Source organism: Gavialis gangeticus, unplaced genomic scaffold (genome assembly GCF_001723915.1).
Source record: "Gavialis gangeticus isolate Ggan-Ray unplaced genomic scaffold, GavGan_comp1, whole genome shotgun sequence".
Taxonomy (NCBI): Eukaryota; Metazoa; Chordata; order Crocodylia; family Gavialidae; genus Gavialis; species Gavialis gangeticus.
This window is the reverse complement of record NW_017729004.1, coordinates 57,048,978-57,068,135: the sequence shown is the minus strand read 5'-3', so window position 1 is coordinate 57,068,135 and position 19,158 is coordinate 57,048,978. Positions and strand designations below refer to the sequence as shown.

Below are 19,158 nucleotides of genomic sequence, written 5' to 3'. Positions count from 1 at the left end.
TAAAAAATAATATTCAGAAACTGTGTGTGTGCTGTTGAAATCAAAGCACTTAATCAGGGCAAGCTATTGGCTAAACTCTGGGGAGTGGGGAAAGTTAACTCCAGTGGTATCCTCTTCCTCAGCAAATGTGCAGAGCATGACTTGTGCTCATCATGCATACCATCTTCAGACAGAGTGAAAAATATAAGACCACTTGGAAAAATTCACACACCAACCACTGGCGCATTCTTGACTATATTATTGTCTGTGCCTGTGATCATACTGATGCCCATATCACACGAGTCCTGAGAGGTGTAGATGACTGCTGGACAGACCACCATTTAGTCAGATCAATCATGGACAAGCAGCTTGTACTACAACACCATAAACAACCAAAAGGAATGTGGAAGAGAATTAACATCAAGGCACTCCAAAACCAAGATTTGATAAAGGTCTTCAGGAATGCCTTACTGAGAGGCTCTCTGACCTACCTTATGACATCAAGGACATCCAGGCACATTATTTACAAGGCATGTGCTTAATCAATTGGATACACCACTTACCTTCACCAAGATTGGTTTGACAAGAACAATTAAGAAATCCACGCACTTATCCAACAGAAGAGAGCCGCATTCTGCAATTGGCAAAATGAACCCTTCAATCAGTAAAAACAAGAAGCTTTCCATGGGCTCAAAGCAGTAGTGCAAAGGAGCTACGGGACATCAAGAACCAGTAGTGGAAAGTGAAGGCCATCCAGATCTGGATCATTAATAACCAACATGAAATGAGAAACTTCTTTCAAGCAATAAATGCCATTCATAGGCTACGTCCCAATGGCCCAATTCCCCCTGTGATCCCAGGATGCCTCCACCCTTCTCATGGACAATGTATCCATCAAGCAACACTGGAAGGAACACTTCAAGTTTCTACTCAACTGTGAATCTGAGGTCTCAGCAGCCACCATAGAGTCCATCTCTCAACATCCAGTAATAGAACCTCTTGCTGATTCCCCATCCTTCAAGGAAGTCTGGCATGCCATCATTCAGACCAAGAACAATAAAGTTCCAGGTCCAGATGGCATCCCTGCAGAGGTCTTCCAAGCTGGTGGAACAGCCCTAGCGAACAAATTTCACCAACTTTTCATCAAGATATGGGTTAACGAGGAAATTCCACTTGACTTAAAGAATGCCAACATTGTGACCACCTTCAAGAAAGGGGACAAGTCAGTGTGTGGGAACTACTGAGGCATTGCCCTCTTCTGTTGCCGGAAAGACTCTTACTAGCATCCTTCTGAATTGCCTCTTCCCCCTTGCTGAAGATGTCCTTCCAGAATCCCAGTGTAGCTTTAGACCATCTTGAGATAGCACTGACATGATTTCTGTTGCACGACAGATCCAGGAGAAGTGTAGAGAGCAACACCAGGAACTGTTTATGACATTCATTAACCTAACCAAGGCCTTTGACTCCATCAATAGTGAAGCTTTATGGAAAGATGCTGGCTAGGTTTGGTTGTCCACTTAAGTTCATCAGTGTCCTCAGGCTACTCCATGATAGGATGACCACCACTGTCTTTTGTAATGAACCAGAAATACACCCATTTACCATCTGTACTGGGGTCAAGAAGGGCTGCGGCATTGCCCAAACCCTTTTCTCCATCTATCTTGCTGTCATTTTGATTCTCATCCATGACTGCCTTCCTCCTGGAATTGAGGTTCGGTATTGAATGGACAGTCAGCTTTTCAACCTGCAGTGCCTTCACAGCAAAACAAAAGTTACCAAGACTGACATCACTGAATTTCAGTACACTGACAACTGTGTTATTCTTGCGTGAACCGAGAATCCACCAATCTGCAATCCACCTCTGATCTTTTCTCAGGTGCCTATCACAGCCTGGGACTCTCCCTTAACATTGGGAAGACCAAGGTGCTCCATCAGCCTGCCTCAGCACAAACTGCCCCTCTCCCCACTATTGGTGGAGAGCCCCCGGAAAACACTGAGTATTTCCCATATTGTGGCAGTCACCTCTCCCAGTCAGTCAGTCTTGATGCAGAAATCAAATATAGAATGTAGAAAATGCTGTGTCAGCATATCATTCAGGAAGCTGCTTCACTGTGTCTTTGCTGACCGAATACTACAAATGGAAAATAAGATCTTGGTCTACAATGCAGCGGTTATCTCCAGGCTCCTCTATGGGTGTGAGATGTCAGTGGCATATCAGAGCCAAAGCTATTTTAAGTGCCTGGAATGGTTTCATCAGCATTGCCTCAGGAAGATCCTTTGCATTAGATGGGAAGACTAATGCACCAATGCCAGCATCCTCTCTGCAGCTAACCTAACCAGCACTGAGAGAAAAATCATGAAACATCAACTCCACTGGGCTGGCCACTGTGTGCGGATGGCTGGAACTCATCTCCTGAAGCAAGTCCTTTTTTCTCAATTTAGTCATGGTAAGAGGACCTGCAGAGGACAAAGAAAGCGCTACAAGGACATAACTTAAGAAGGGTGGCATCAACCCTACAAATTGGGAAGTGCTGACTGGTAACAGGTCTCAATGGTGCTGCACCATACATCAAGCTACAGGTCACTTTGAAGAGGACTGTTCTTGCTCAGCAAGCTGAGAAACAGCAGAATAAGAAGCAAAGCGCACAACATCCTGGTCAACAGTTGTGCCCACCCCTCCCACCCCTCAACGCAATACTTGTCATATCTGTGGAAAAACATGCAGAGCACGGACTGGACTCAGCCACCGTAAAACTCACCAGTAATCCCCCCCGGCAGACATCATTCTTATATCAAGGGATGATTATCATTGGCTAAACATTTGGAAACACAGGTTGCACCCCACACGCAGGGGCATGCGTTTGTCACGGCAAAAATTTGTGTTGCTGCTTTTTGCTACTATGCAGGCCCCTGCAAATGGGGTTTGCTGTAGGGCAAAATACCCCACTTCAGGGAAACTGCCATTTCCCCACTCTTTGCAGCACCTGGTGTGCTGGAGGGACACCTAAAGCAATGGAAACACTGGCCAACAGCCAGAGCATCTCCTTGAAGCCTCCAGTTGCATGCTTCTGGAGCATGTACTACGCCACTTTTTTTTCCACGGTTGTTTTAGATACTAGGAGTTCCCGATATCAAATGTTGGCACCACATTCTGATTATAGAGTGTGGCAAACCATTGCACATGTGCCATGTGCAGTTTGTGGCACCTCAAACAGTTTTGAGGCATTGCAAACCACACATGCCTGCACATCTGGATGTGCCCATAGTGTGCAGACATATGACACAATTACTAAAGAGCAATTTATACCAGATTTTATTCCATACTAAATTTATTCCTTTGTAAGAGGTGGACATAAGACCAGCACTTCCAGGCTGCCTGATATTAGAGAACCAGATATTAGATGATGGGGGAGCCAGCTACTGTACAAATAGCTACCTGAAGATGAAACTGACCAAATAAGTGGACAGATGATATGTTCTATTTTCCCAAGTAGTAAAAGTATTACACATTTTTAACAGGTAGCATTACCCTGATGTGACAGTGCACTGGTAGTGCCTGCCACTTTAAGATCATCAGGCAGCCTGTTGAGCAACCAGCAGGTGGGCTCAGACCCATTTAGGCTGCCACCTGACTGCAGAGGGACACCTGACTGGAGGAGGGCTGGTAAGAAAGAACATAAGCCCAGATCCTGGGACCTGGGCTAGCAGTTACATCTGGGGAGCTGTAGGAGTAACACTGCACAGCTTGAAGACTGCAGCTCCTATAACACCTGGAAGTTAGGGTAGGAACTATGAGGATGGAGGAGGTTCCTTCTAGTCCTGGGTAAGGCCTGAAACTGCACCCTGCTGGGGGTTGAATGGCATGGTGGGACTGTAGTGGGGCAGCCTCCAGGAAATGCTACACCTGTGGGTGAGGTGAGGATGTGGCACCATAAAGCCACAGCCCCCGCTGCCTTGTTGGTCACCCCACAGAGGAGAAAGGCGTCGGGCTAAGGTCCACGGAGTGAGACCTGAGGCCTGAGGGGTGAAAGCCCCAGAAAGCGTGCATGTGGCCCAGTAAGGGGGCCGAGCGAGTGTGTGGCCCGAGCCATGGGTCAGAGTGTGGCCCAGTCACAGGTCAGAGTGCAGGCCAGTGAGGGGCCAGAGGAGTGGTCCAGTGAGGAGCCAAGGCCCACCAAGAGGGACCTAAGACCTGCGTGGGCCAGAGGCTGAGTACAGCCCAGTAAGAGGTCAAGGAGAATTGGATGCCATCTGCAAGGCATAGGACACAGTGTAGGGTTGGTTTGGAGTTGTGTGATTGGCCCAGTACACCAGGGCTGCAAATGGGGCAGCCTTCCACATTTACATCACGACATGGCAGGTGAGTGCAGGGGCAGACTGCCCTACAATGGAGGGGATGTGGGGCATCTACCTCTTTGGGTGCCCAGGGACAGACCCTGTTACATCTGGATTCAAGTAATACATTCTATGGCTTTGTGCCTTTTCTCTCCTCTTCTTTTACCTACATAACACTACATCTTACTACACAGTAAATGCATTGTGTCCACATGCACTGTTTACTGAAAAGATAAACCAGCTTTTGACAGTTATAACCTCATTTGCAATTTAAGAGAATATCTTCTTCTTTTCAGTTTATCCAACTGAGGTTATTTCAATAACTAGTGAATTCAAAGTCCAGAAATTGATTTGAAATTAAAAAACAAGAAAACTTTTCCCCCCTTATTTTATACATAACTTTTTAGGTAAGACGTTGAGCTCTACTAGATCTAAAACCCCAAAAAACATGGCCAAAACCAGTAAGTTCAATTCACTAACAACAATTAATTTTTTTTTTATTAAATCAGTTTTAAAGACTATTTTTTTTTAAATTCTCATCTAGTCAGGCCTTTCCACAGCTTTCTGTGACTAATAAAAGCAATTTTAAAATAGTGCTTTTCTCTAAAATCATATGTAAAATAATAGTATACTAAGTAATAAAACTCATTCCTTATTTTCATTTGTGTAAAATGTATTATGTTCTAAAGTAAAAATTAGCATGCATTTATTCAGATTCTTGTATATATAGTGTACCCTCCCAGTTAGCAAAATATAGTTTAAAATGTAGTGGAAAAGTTATAAGTAGTTGCAAATCAATATGTAGTAATAGCTTTCAACCAAAAAAGAAATTCCTTGTGAGAAAAATCCCAGGATGCACAGAGCCTAGGCATGACTGCCCTGTGGGATTTCTTTCCAGAATAATGCAAGGCTATATAGATGTGATGATTCAGAAGGTGAGCAGCTAGAACCAACGTAACAAAGAAAATGAGCCAATTAAAAAAGCAGTACTATATATAAAAACCCCCGGTCTCATTTTATACCAAGAAATAGTCCTGTTCCATTACAAAGAGAGATATTTATGAAAAATCTAACAGTGGACAGAAAAATATAGATATTAAGAACCGTAAGAAGAATTCTCTCCAATCGCTACAGCTTAGATAGAATCAGCTGTACACGCTGAACTCAACAAAGTAAATCTAAAATTTATTTCTTACCCGCTAAGTAATTACTGTTTGTCTTACTACCTAGTTAGAAGCAAGAGAAAAGGATGCTAAGGCTGAAAGATTTCTACATCAAAGTTACAGCACTAGAGATGAATCAAAATAAACTGGTTTAGAGTTCAAGGGCAATATATTTCAGCTGCTCTTTCACCTGAAAACTCATTTCTGAATTCTACCTGTTAAGCTCAAAAGCAAGTATTATACCTAGAATGTTTTTGAAAGATCTGACAGAGAGCCATAATTAGAGTCAGATGTTTGAAAGGTCAGATCTTTTCTGATGGAACATTCTGCAGTTCATAAAGAAATAGCCCTGGACTTTCTTTTAGTGTTTATTTTACTTTATTTAGCAATTCCGTATGTGTCAAGCTTTACTAGCACAAGAGCAATTTTAAAAATGATGCCACTCAATAATGACTAAAAGTACACATCTAACTTTTTATTTGACTGGAGAGTTAAAAATTAACATTTTCACTGGTCTGGTTAGTTTATAAGTCTCCTATACTGTGGGGTGTCTTCATGTATGCTAAGCTCTTGATAGTACCCTTCAACAGCAAAGCGATGAATATAGTGTGCTCTCATACTGGGATAAGGGATATGTGTGTGGGATAGATGTGGTCTTGATTACTTTCTTGGAGGCTATCATTGGTACATGTTGGGAAAACACTGCTTAACACTAAGAAGTAACACAATTTTGTCTTCAGCCAGACACTGATTCGTTTTAAACCTCAGGGAAGAATTAAAAATAATAAAAGCCTGCGTAGGTGGAGGGGAGAGTTATCCTCCACAGGCTTATAAAACATTACATTTTTATTCCCTAAAGTACAGTAAACGAACTGCAGTCATAGTAGAAGTGATAAACGGTATAAAAGCTACGTCAGCAAGGTTTTGGTATATTTGCGCAAGGCAAAGAACTTGCTTTTTCAAAAGACTCCCCAATGACTAAGACTTCCTAGCTCATAATATGACGGGGCAGCTCTCAGGGCTGGGTCTCATGCTGGCCTGCCCACCTGTCTCTACGAAGCAATCTACCCAGCCTTGCCTGCCACTACTTTGCTGTTCTCAAAATGGGTGGTAAAATGTGGGAGACTGCCCATTACATGCCCCAATGCCAGGGGGCACCATCTGCAGCTCTAACCTTTCCTACACTGCAGCCCATTCCTTGCAGATGGTATCACCATTCTTAGCATCTCTGGCTCCACACTGGGCCCCATAATCCTCCCATCTGGACCTCAACTGGATGCCTCCTATCAGGCAGCCTACATCGTCCTCATTCTGGGCTACCTAGATCCCTGTACTCTTCCCCCTCTCAGGTCTGCCCGCTCCCCGGGACCTTTGGCCACAAAGACCCTGGCCTCACCTCCAAGGCCAGTTAGAAACCCAGGCCCTCGGCTCTGGGAGTCCCTCATGATGAGCCCCTGGCTCTTTTGACCAGTGTGGACCTGGCCCCAGCACTGGCCAATTGAGGGTGCCTCAAGTCAGGCTTCTTGAGCATCTAGCCCACTCCCTCTAACGGGTCCGCCTTCTCAGCCCTAACTATGGAATAACCCACCCAGTTGTGGGGGCTGGGGTTACTGAGGCACCCTGACCCATCTTTCACCAGAGTGGTAACTGGCCTGGCATTTCCTGGGGGCTCTCACGCCACTAGGAGCCCCACCAGGCCACCCATCCCCGGCAGGCTGCAGTTTTAGTTTGCGCCCAGGACCAAGAGCCTCCTAGCCATCCCCATAAGCTCTTGCCCATACCTCCTGGTTGTTCCTGCTGCAGCTCAGCTAGGCAATATATTTACCTCCGCTGTACCAGAAGACTGCAGCCTTTATATACTAGATTCTCAAAATGGCTGCCACCATCAGGCAGATGCCTGACCCCGCTCTTAAAGTGGCAGGCACCAACAGTGCCCTGCCACACAACTACATGGATGAAAGATTTGTTTTAAGTCACACAAGTATATCCCTACTTCCAGATTTTGCAGTTGCATTAAACTGTATACTTTGCATTCAGATGGGAAAGGAAAAACAGAATTTCCTTTTGTGCATAACTTTATGTCCTATATAATCATTGGATAGCTGTATGCAGTTAACCATCTGTCTTCGCCACCAAAAAAGAAAAGTTTTAGGGCTATGTATTAAATGTACTTAAAATGCAAGCAGTAAAACATGTGCTAAGTGTGCTCATATGATAGCAAAGTTACAACTTTTTGTGGGAGGAGTATTCCCCGATCATGGTAAGTAATGTGTTCAACTACCACTAGACTGCTCCATGGAGATAATATAAGCAATTGGTCGGTCCTCACCTAGTCATAATATCAGCCAGGGACTCTTCAGCTGTACCAAGCCTTCAGGTAGAACGAGGAAAGCCACGTATCAGGAGGAAGGATCTTGGATTTTTCACTTGCAAGTTCCTCCAGGATCAAGTTGACAGCTGGGCACATCCAGGGCCAGAAAGTCCTGGGGCTGCAACTAACAATCAGTGGATTGGCAGTCCCAGCTCTGGCACTGCACTGCAGCTGGTTCAAGACTAGTGTGGTCCTGGGGTTGGGACCAACACTCACCAAGCTGTGCATGTTAGAGATTGTAGTAAACACTACCCTTTGATTGCTCAGAACATGCTCTAACTTTAATACCGCAAAAATGTAACGTACAAAGTATCCTGATTAACAAGGTCCTTAATTTACATATTTTAAAGGCTATTAATTTTTATTACCCTCATCTGGTTTTAACAGTTTTCCACATTTACCCCTATTAATGAGCATAGTGTTATCAGCTCATTGTATGAAAATGGAAGCTGTTATTTAACCCTTCAATTATGTCAGATGCAGCTACTTGACTGATGATGGCCCAGATCCAACAAGTCTTTTGGCAAACTAGTAACTTACCATGTGAGTTTCCCAAGGTTGAAGTGTCTGGCTGGCACGGAGCCTATATCTGGTTTTGTGGGCTGATTTGGGCCAGATTAACTATGGAATTAGAGTATGAACTTTGCTCCCAATGTTAGAGCAAGATGACTTGTTAATAACTGTTGTGTAGAAATGCAATTAAGAGGGTCTCCAAAGTTGAAGGAGAGTGAATGATACAGATATGACAGCAGCTGAAGCTAAATGAAGATGAAAAATTACAAACTAAGGAAGACCCTTTAAAAATACATTATTAAGAAACAGCAGATAAGCAAATACCTGGAAACTTAAGTACATATGCAGGTCCAGTCAGCGTGATAGCCATTAAGGGAATTAGGAGACAATTTTACTGTACCACTGACCATTACTTTTGAAAAGTCATTGTGAACTAAGGATGAACTGGAAGGTATGTGAAAAGTATGTCCAGTGCGAATTTGCACAGATGAAACAGGATTACATCAAGTAATTGCTACTTAATATCAGTGCACTGGGATGAATTTGCCCCACAGAGGGTATAAAAATCTATAAGCAGTAAAAAGCACAAAGTTACCAAGGACTGTGGAATCAAGAATCTTATAATGACCTTTCTCTCTTGCTGCTTGTGCCACTCATACCCCTCATTTTCTTTATTCACATGTGGTTTGTAAGTTACAATCATTCTGTATATTTAGGGCATGCCAAAATTAGAGCAAATTATACTTGCACCTGTTTTCTGGTTTTGTCATAATCAATGTCTGGGGAATGCTATCCATTTATGTTGCCCCTGAATTTGGTTCAATGTTCCTTTCTCATTATTCTTTATTTAATATTTACAAACCGTGATTCTTTTCTTGTTCTGACAGTTTAATTTGAGGACATGATGTAGGTTTCCACTTCTAAGAAATATGAATATAATTGACTTTAAGTCAGTTGTGCTGCTTAATATTAGTCCCAGGATGTCAAATAATTGAGTCTTACTTGTCTTTCAAATCAGATTACTATTGTTCATTTTTGGCATCAGCTATTGAATCTATCTTCTGCAATATACTAATGTGGTTGGCAATGTTAATGTCTTGAAATTCCGTATTTAAATGATGTTTGGTCTTGCTCTTAGTAATCAATGCACTGCAGTAAAAGGTGGCATATTTTTCTATCTTGGAGAAGTATTACCTAAATTAGACTATTTCTATCTGCCAGCAGTGTACGAGACAAATCTTGGTCTTCTTCAATCAATTATTTTAAGTAAGTAATTTTTATTAGACTTTTACACTTATTAAGAAGTTTCATTTAAGCCAAAGCTCTGAGTTTAGGAACATGGCATCTAATTTTAAAAAAATTAATCTTCCAATATAAAATAGAAATTGTCCCGCTAAACTACATTACTTGCAGGTGAAAATAAACAGGCGTTCCCTTCCTTACCTGTTTAATAAAGCATACAAAATAGTAAATTTGGACAGTAACTTTTTCTCCAATTCCAAACATACAATGGTATTTTCTAACAAATATGAAACTCCTAACAAAAGGTACAAAATGAATATTTCTTCTAAAAATTACCTTGTTAGAGCAGGTGTAGCCATGTCAGTGTGCACTCCAATAGCCATAGGAATCCCTCCACAATGAATATTTCCCAGTTCTTCTGCCATTGCAGTACTATAGGAAAAGTCCAAGCCCAGGCCACCATATTCTGAAAATATCAATAGTGTTGATATTTGCAAATAAACAAGAGCCAAGAAAATCAATTTAATTGTGTTCTACAAGCTGAGGCTACCATGTAATTTTCGAAGACTTAACAATGACAAACTTCTATTAGAGCTAAATGCTGCTGCAAGATGCTACAAAAAACAAATAAAAAGATTACTCTTTCTATAGCTGTTTCATATGCAGTCAAGATCACTTGAGTATGCAGTCTTTTCAGGTCTCATGAGTTAAACAGGATTAAGCCTTGCCTTAGGTGGAGGGGAGAGTGCCATGAAAAAATTGAGGGAATATAGAAAATAGTATCTGATTCACAGATGATCCTATTCCTGAGTTTATACTGAACCTTTGCTCAGAAACAACATTAGATGGAGGAATGCTATTGAATGTGTATATTTTATGTCTATTGTCAACATTAAAGCACTATTCACTAAATTAAACCTGGTGGCCCTGATATCTTGGTCAAATTCCAGTGAAGGTGATTATACCTCCTCACATTCCATCCTACAAATTCAATTACAAAGATGTTATTCTTCACCTCCTTCCTAAATCGCATAAGGTTGCCTAACATTAGTAAACAGTTGTGTACCATACCCCAGATGGACCAGAGTTCCATAAGCCATTTTAATTTGTAAAAGAATTACATTCCAGATGACATGTTATCAGACAAGCCATTACATTATTTTATTAGCTGCCTGGATGCTTTTGAGCGGGTGCCTCTACATAAGCAATTAAGGCAGTGATCAACTCTGGCACACTTCACGCAGGAGTAAACTGCTCCCAGGTGCAGTGTCTACACACGCACCCAGGAGAGCAGCAGTTTGAGCTAGGGTAGACCCTGGGCTGGCAGCAGGTTTGCAGGGTCAGCCCCAGGCCCCAGCTGGTGGCAGTGGAGGAGCTGGCTGATGCATGAGTGCTGAAGTGTGGAGCCATGTAGCAAGCAGTCTCCGCAATTTATTACCCTCAAGCCCCAGCCAGCCCCTATCACCATCTACACGTGTGTTTCACTGCACTTACTCTGCCATAAGACAGTACTGTCCCTGACAATACTATCTTATGGTGGAGTTAATTCATTTACTGTGCTCTAATAGATGTAGACAATGACGCTTCACTGAAGTGCTAATTAGCCAGTGCAGTAAAGCACACATGCAGATACACCAAGTTGGTGGCATTTTACTACCTTATTCTTCTGCTTCAAAGCCTGCTGCAACTGAGGAAATGTCAAACAAGTGGGTGTGGAAAATCATTATGTGGTTCCAACACCTGCCTTTTGTTTCTTCTTTTCCCATGTTTAGCTATGCTTTCTGGCATTGACTACTTGCTATCTAAGCTTAACCTTACATTGTCCTTCCTTGAAGTTTCCATTACAACACTCATGGCCAAATTAAAAACAACATAGCTCATATAAACACATGATTTTGCAAGCTATTATGTGTTTCCTAAACCCACAGGGAGTGCCTTTGTGTATCCTCTTCTGCAGTCTGCAGGGAAATCGCATCCTCAAAGGCAAGGTCCAGAGTTTAGTTCTTGTTTCTGTGTAATCCAGTCTGATCCCTCAGGATTTTCAAAATTTGAAATAATTATTATATTTCAAAACTGAGTTAAAAAGCTAGCCAAAAACATTCATTTAAAAGGGGGGGGAGGGGGAGAGGGAAGAACAAACACTTCCCTCAGGGAATTTAAATAATGAAGACAAATAATCATAAATTGGGGAGGTCTATGACAGAATCTACCATTAACCTTAGCTGCTGTTACAAGAGCCCTAGAAATGAATAGACTGTCTAGCAGGGGAAAAAAATTATTTTTAAGGAAAGCAAGTGAGCAATGACTACCCAAGCATCATTTTGATATGTTCCTCCAACTCAGATGCTCTGGCACAGATTTACACACACACACATTATAATATTTAAGATTTATCAATATGTTGGTCATTTTGTTTTTTTCTGGAAACCTGAGCTGAAAAGTAGGCATTATCATCATATTTTCTTGAATACAAGATGAGGTCTCCCCCCGCCCAATCAGCGTAGCGGAAAAAAGACTCATAACTGCATACAAGGAAACCTCATTAAATACCTTGCTTATCATTAAACTACTGCATAAAGCAGCACATGCTCAATGGAAATCAACGATCAAGTAGATTATATGCAGCCAACACTGAACATGACCATAAAGTGCAAAGCCCATATAAGGCAAGCATATTGATAGTAACCATTTGGGGTTTTTTGCGGCCCTTAAAAATACAAGCACCAGGCCTGGAAGTACTGCAATGCCAGGCCAACACTCAGAGGGGCCAGAGCAAGCACAATCTCCCCACATGCCAAAAATGCTGATTCAGAGATGTTAGGGGCTAGAAGGGACCTCTCAAGATCATCAGGTCCAGTCCCCCTGCACTTGGGCAGGAAAAACTGCTGGGGTCAGATGACCCCAGCAACATGAGCATCCAGACTTTTTTTAAAAATATCCAGAGTAGGTTATTGTACCACTTCTGAGGGGAGTCTATTCCAGACCCTGTACACTTGAGTTCTAAAGAAGTTTTTCCTTATTCCTAATCTAAAGCAGTCTTCTAGCAATTTATGACTGCTAGTCCTAGTCTTCCCCTGGGGAACCCTGGTGAACAGATGTTCTCCCAGTCCCTGATATGCACCCTTTATATATTGAAATGTTGTCACCAAGTCCCCTCTGAATCTTCTCTTTTACAGGTTGAAGAGACCCATGTCTCATCCTCTGATCATATGGCCTGTTTTCCATACCTCTAACCATATGTGTAGCCTTCCTTTGGATTCTTTTCAAGCTTCTCTACATCTTTCATGAAGTGTGGTGCCCAGGATTGGATGTAGTACTCTAGCTGCGGTGTCACCAAGGCCGAATAAAGCAGAAGGATGACATCTTTAGCAGTGTTTGAGATGCATCGGTAGATGCATGCCAGTGTTTTGTTTGCTTTGCCAGCTACAGCATCACATTGGTGGCTCATGTTCATTGTATGATCAAGACCTTCAGGTCTCTTTCGCTTGTGGTGCTAGTAAGTGTACTACTGCTGAGCCTGTAAGCATGTTGTGGGGTGTTTCTCCCCAGTTGAAGCACCTTGCACTTCTCAGTGTTGAGCATCATCAGGTTTTGATTCGCCCACCTTCCAAGCCTCTCCAAGTCAGCCTGTATCCCCAGCCTATCCTCCAGCGTAACCACAGTCCCCCATAATTTGGTGTCATCTGCAAACTTTGCCAGTCTGCTTATAACACCCAAGTCCAAATCATTAATGAATATGTTAAAAAGTACTTGTCCGAGTACTGAACCCTGAGGGATGCCACTGGTCACCAAGTGCCATGTTGACTCAGTTCCATCTATTATTACTCTCTGGGTCCTGCCTTGGAGCCAGTTCCCTAGCCGCCAGACGGCTGGGTTATCGAGGCTGCAGTTTTCCAATTTTACCATCGTCACATTGTAGGAGACCAACTCAAAGGCTTTTTTGAAGTCCAAGTATATGACGTCAACTTCATTGCCCTTATCCAGGCAGCATGTTACTGGATCATAGAAGGAAATGAGGTTTATCAGGCATGACCTGCCCACAATGAAGCCATGTTGGCTATTAGAATGTTGCCTTTCATTAACTTATTCTTAATGGATTCTTGGATCATTTTTTCCAAGATTTTTCTGGGGATTGAGGTCAAACTGATTGGCCTCTAATTCCCTGGACCCTCCTTCCTTCCCCTTCTTGTAGATAGGAACCACAATGGCCTTCTTCCAGTCTTCTGGAACCTCTCCCAAGCACCACAAAATTTCAAGTAGTTTTGCCATGGGTTGTGCAATGACATTGGCCAATTCTTTCAGAAACTCTTGGGTGTTCTCTGATGGAAGCCTCCACAAGGATATGTCAGTGCAGCCCAACTCAATAAGATATATATTATTGCCCATTACATGCAGTCCCCCTCAATGCTAGCCTTTTTCAAGTCATGGTGAGCCGCTACAATGAATGCATTTTTCCTTCCTCTTCAGTCCCATACCTGAGCTCCACCTTTCTTTTCCATTTTTATAGATTCATAGATTGTTAGGGGCTGGAAGGGATCTCGCAAGATCAATGGGTCCAGCCCCTCTGCACTAGGAAGACTAAGAAAGACAATGGGTCAGGTGACCCCAGCAAGGTGACCATCCAATCTCCTCTTGAAGATTTACAGGGTAGGTGATTGCACCACCTCTGGAGGGAATTTATTCCACAGTCTGGACACCCTGTGAAGAAGTTATTCCTAGTGTTAAGCCTGAAATGGTCTTCCAGGAGTTTGTGGCCATTACTGCTCCTTTTCCCCAAGGGTGCCCTGGTGAACAGTTGTTTGCTGAGCCCTTGATGTATTCCCCTGATATAGCGCTAAGCTGTCACTAAGTCCCCTCTCAGCCTTCTCTCTTTTAGGCTGAAGAGACCCAAGTCCATCAGTCTTTCCTCATATGGCTTGCCTTGCAAGTCTCTTATCATACGGGTGGCTCTTCTCTGGACTCTCTCAAGCTTTTCCACGTCCTTGTTGAAGTGTGTCACCCCGCACCGGACACAGTATTCCAGCTGCAGCCTCACCAATGCTGAGTAAAGCGGAAGAATCACTTCCCTGGTTTTGCTTGAAACCAGTTGGTGCATGCCAGATTGTTTGCCCTCCTGGCTACAGAATTGTACTGATGGCTCATGTTCACACTATGGTCTATTATTACTCCTAGGTCCCTCTCAATTGTGGTGCCAGTCAGTTTGGCACCACCGAACCAGTAAATATGTTAGGGATTGTCTGTCCCCAGATGGAGCACTTTACATTTCTCAATGTTGAACTTCATTTGGTTCTGATCTGCCCAACTTGCCAGCCTGTTTATGTCTGCCTGTATCTGCAGACTATTTTCAAGTGTGACCATGCTCCCCCATAACTCGGTGTCATCCATGAACTTGGCCAATGAGCTCTTCACCCCTTCATGCAAATCATTGATAAAGATGTTGAAAAGCACTGGACAAAGCACGGACCCCTGAGGGACACTACTGGCCACTTCTCACCAGGATGACAGATCTATTCATTAGAACTCTCTGGGTCCTATCCTGCAGCCAGCTTCCTACCCACCTAACTGTTGAGCAGTTAAGCCTGCAATTCTCCAATTTTCCTGTGACAACATTATCGGATACCAGATCAAAGGCCTTTTGGAACTCTAGGTATACAATGTAGACCTCCTCTCTCTGATCCAGGTGGCGAGTTCCCTGGTTATAGAAGGGAATGAGATTGGTAAGACAAGACCTGCCTGCAATGAAGCCGTGCTGGCTGTTGTTCAGAATCCTACCTTCTGCCAGTGTATCGCACATAGATTCCTTGATGAATTTTTCCAGGATTTTCCCTAATTGGCCAATAGTTGCTTGTGTCCTCTCTCCTTCCCTTCTTGAAGATGTCCACAGCACTGGCCCTCTTCCAGTCTGCAGGGATGTCCCCCCAGTGCCACAAGTTTTCAAAGAGTTTCACCAGAGGTCCCGCAATGACTTTGGCCAGCTCCTTCAGCACTCTTGGATGAAGTTCATTTAGTCCTGCTGACTTATAAATGTATAACTTTTCTAAATGATCACACAGCATCTCAACATCAACAGTAGGAAGGTGGTCATTCCCACCATGTCCATTCTGAACTGTATCCAGTACGATTTTCCCCTTGGTCCTGTGAAATACCAAAGCAAAGTAGTCATTTAGGATAACTGGCTGTCCTGAGTTAAGCAATGGCTCCACACTTCCATTTATTTTCCTCCTGTTCTCAACATACCTAAAGAAGGACTTATTGTTCTTGATTTCTGTTGCTAGTTTAAATTCAGTCACCAACTTAACCTTTCTAATCTGCTCCCTACAAGTGCAGGCTGCTGTTTTATAGTCCTTCTTGGGGGCTGTCCCAAGCCTCTATAGTTTTTGCCTTTTTTTTGAAGAGGACCATGATATTCCTATTAAGCCAAGAGGGCTTACCAGCCCTCCTGCTACCTTCCCTCCGCATGGGAATGGACTTCTTTTGTTCTTTGAGGATTGTGTCCTTGAGGAACGACCACTCTTCACGCACTCCTTTCACCTTCAGTCCCTGGTCCTGCAGCGCTTCCCCTACTATTGCCCTGAGCCTGTTGAAATTTGCCTTTTTGAAGTCCAAAACTTTATTTGGCCCCAATAAATCCAATCAGATAACTCTGTTGCTCCCTCTCTCAGCCTGTTGCATATGATTGTGGCCCCACACTCCATGAAATAAAGCTGAACTAGGTTGCCCTGCACCTCATCTGCATATACATTTTTGGAGGATCCCAGGACTCATCACAAGAACACCTGGCACCTGGTTGTAGTCTTGAGTGGGGGCTAATTAAGACGTGGATTCTTTGTGGAGGGTATCTGGAGTACACCCACACATACTGAGCAGTGCTAAGCTGTGGCTTGCATGGCTTGTAATGTTGCTGGCTCTGCTGGGGCCCAGCCCAATGAACTATATGATAAATCATGAGTCTTTTGGCTTTAGACTAATATCATGCATAGGTTATATGATATATAAGTAGGTACAAAAGTGCTGCTTAAAAATATTATGCTAAAACTTGCAGCTGTTTCAAATAAAGGTAAAATGCATCAGTTCTGGATGAATTACATCCATGGGTACTTGTAGTAATTTGCCTATATGGTAAGTTATGTGTATTTCAAGGTCAATGCATTTAAATTTGCCCCTCATTTCCATGTGCTCAGGGAAAGCAGGATCTGACAGTAAGGAGAGGGGGTAAGGGACTGCAGAGGGAAAATGGGGTTCATAGGAGGCAAAAGGGAAGGGGGCTACCTGAACGCCCTCAGATTTTATTTCCCTGCTGTGGCCTTTGGAGGGAGACAAATTCAAGGCAAATCTCCAATAATTAGTTTCTATACCTGGAAAATTGTAACAAATGTATACATTTTCCATATATAAAGTCTAATTATTGGTGGGTCATCTTATATTCAGGGGTTCTTATATTCTAATTATCAGAGGGTCATCTTATATTTGAATAAATATTGTATATATCATCATCACACAACAGTTACCTCTCCTTACCTCCAGGACAAAAACAGGACAAGGAATCATGTGGCAGGTGTCAACCATATAATTTAATGTTTGTGTCCCAACGTACTTAGATGATATGGCACTGGGTCTGGAGTAAAATTTGCACAAAGCTGAAAAGAATGGAGTATGTGTTGGGGGGGGGAGGGGAATTTTTCATCATTGTTCTTTCCTGTTCGCTTTCAGGGCTACAGAAGGGCTAGTTACAATGTAGCTTATTAACAGCATGTTGTAACTGGGGAGAAAGAAAATGCTAGAAAACCTGAGATTATAAAATTAGGATTACAGAATTTGGTTATTTTTCCATTCCAAGAGAAATGCAAATCATGGTAAATCATCCAGTAATTACCAATTATCAGGAGTTGACACTTTGGGAAGGGCAGGAGCTAGAGGAAATCAGAACAGCAATAAATTAACCACAGTGGCAAATTATTCCACAGGTGAATTAATCACCTGAAAAGATAGGTCTGATCCTGAAGGACATGGTAAATGCCCTTAACTCTACCCCAGGATAGATGCTTGCCTCCTACTATCTACTTTTTACAGTCAACCATTCTACTCCTAAAGCACAATTATTGCTACCAGATTTCTCCACAAGTTTTAGCTAAGAGTGCATACTTGGTTGCTCCTTTGAATTGTTCCTCATAAATCAGTACTTTCTATCATCTGCTTCATCTAAAACAATTTGGAAAGACAAATTAGTTTTTCTTTATGCATATTAATTGCCTCCAATTAATATAATTACATATAATATACAGGTTTATATGTATTCTTGTTAATGTCATTATTCACTATGTTTCATTATACTGTAGGGTACTGTTGCCTTCTTTTGAGGTTAATTACTAAACTGTATATTGTAAGGAAAAAAATGAGTGAGATCCTAACAGAGTAGACATCAAATTAACACAATTAAAGTGAAAGTAGGAAATTTCTTCCTAGTGGAAGACAGAAATAGAATGAAGACTGCAAGTAATAAAAAGAGAAAAGAGGAAAATGCCATAGTTAATAGATAAGGATATAAACTAAATTATTAATAATAATTCAGACTATAGCATCTCCTTTTACACAGAAAGAAAGGATAGCCTCTGCTCCAAAGATCTTACAATCTCAGTATAAGGTAAGGTACAACTGATGGAAACAGATAAACAGTGGAATAGAAAAGAACAGTAGGATAACTGCTTCAGGTTGACAGGCAGTATTGTTAGAGCATCGCTGGTCTAGCTCGGGGTAGGCAAAATATGGCCCATGGGCTAGATCCAGACTGACAGGCAATTTCATCTGATCTGTGGGTACACACCAATTAATTGTACCCCAGCAACCCATGTGCCTCGCTATCACCCTCATGTGCAGGAGGGCCCTAGCCAGCACGCACAGCTTTCAGGTGGGGCAGCTGCTACCACTGCTGCAGCCACCAGGGGACCTGCTCAGCTTCCCCAGTATCCAGTGGCTCTTCCTCATGTCTGTGCTGCAGCACTCAGCTCCAGGAAGCAGGTAAGAAAGCAGCGGTGGGCAGAAGGAAGCTGCAGCTGGGTGCGAGCACAAAGCGTGGGGCTGGGGCTAGCAGAAGCGTGGACCCTGGGTCGACCTGGTTCCATCGTGTGAGGCTCCCTGTGGCTCATGTACAGCTCGTAGGACTCATGTGCCACCAGGGGGAAGCCCCACATGATGGAGCAGGTGGCCTGGTCCCACTCATTGCTGCCATGTGCAGCTCCTGGGACTCTGCTGGAAATGGCAGGAAGCCCTGCTCCCTGCTTCCCAGTAGAGTTCCAGGAGCTGCACATGGCAGCACGGAGTGGGACCAGGCCACTGGCTCCATTGTGTGGGGCTTCCCCCTGGTGGCACAGAAGTCTGAGGAGCTGCACATGAACCCTGCGTGATACAGGCAGGCTGGTCCTTGCCACCACATGCAGCATAACTGGGGGGAAGAGGGGAGGAAAGGCAAGCAGGGTATAGTGCTGGACAGCAACTTGTGGAAGTGCCAGAATAGCAACCCATGGTGGGAGCCTGTGTCCTCGAAGCAACAGCAAGAGA

The 19,158-nt window shown here is 43.2% G+C and overlaps 1 protein-coding gene across 1 annotated transcript in view; it reads right to left on the bottom strand.

Moving 5' to 3' along the window:
• LOC109291115 (probable acyl-CoA dehydrogenase 6) overlaps positions 1–19,158 on the bottom strand; it is a 211,194-nt gene that overhangs the window by 81,300 nt on the left and 110,736 nt on the right. The window contains exon 4 of the mRNA XM_019507976.1: positions 9,940–10,069. Coding sequence (XP_019363521.1) covers positions 9,940–10,069 — 130 coding nt within the window. The remainder of the gene's footprint in view (positions 1–9,939; positions 10,070–19,158) is intronic.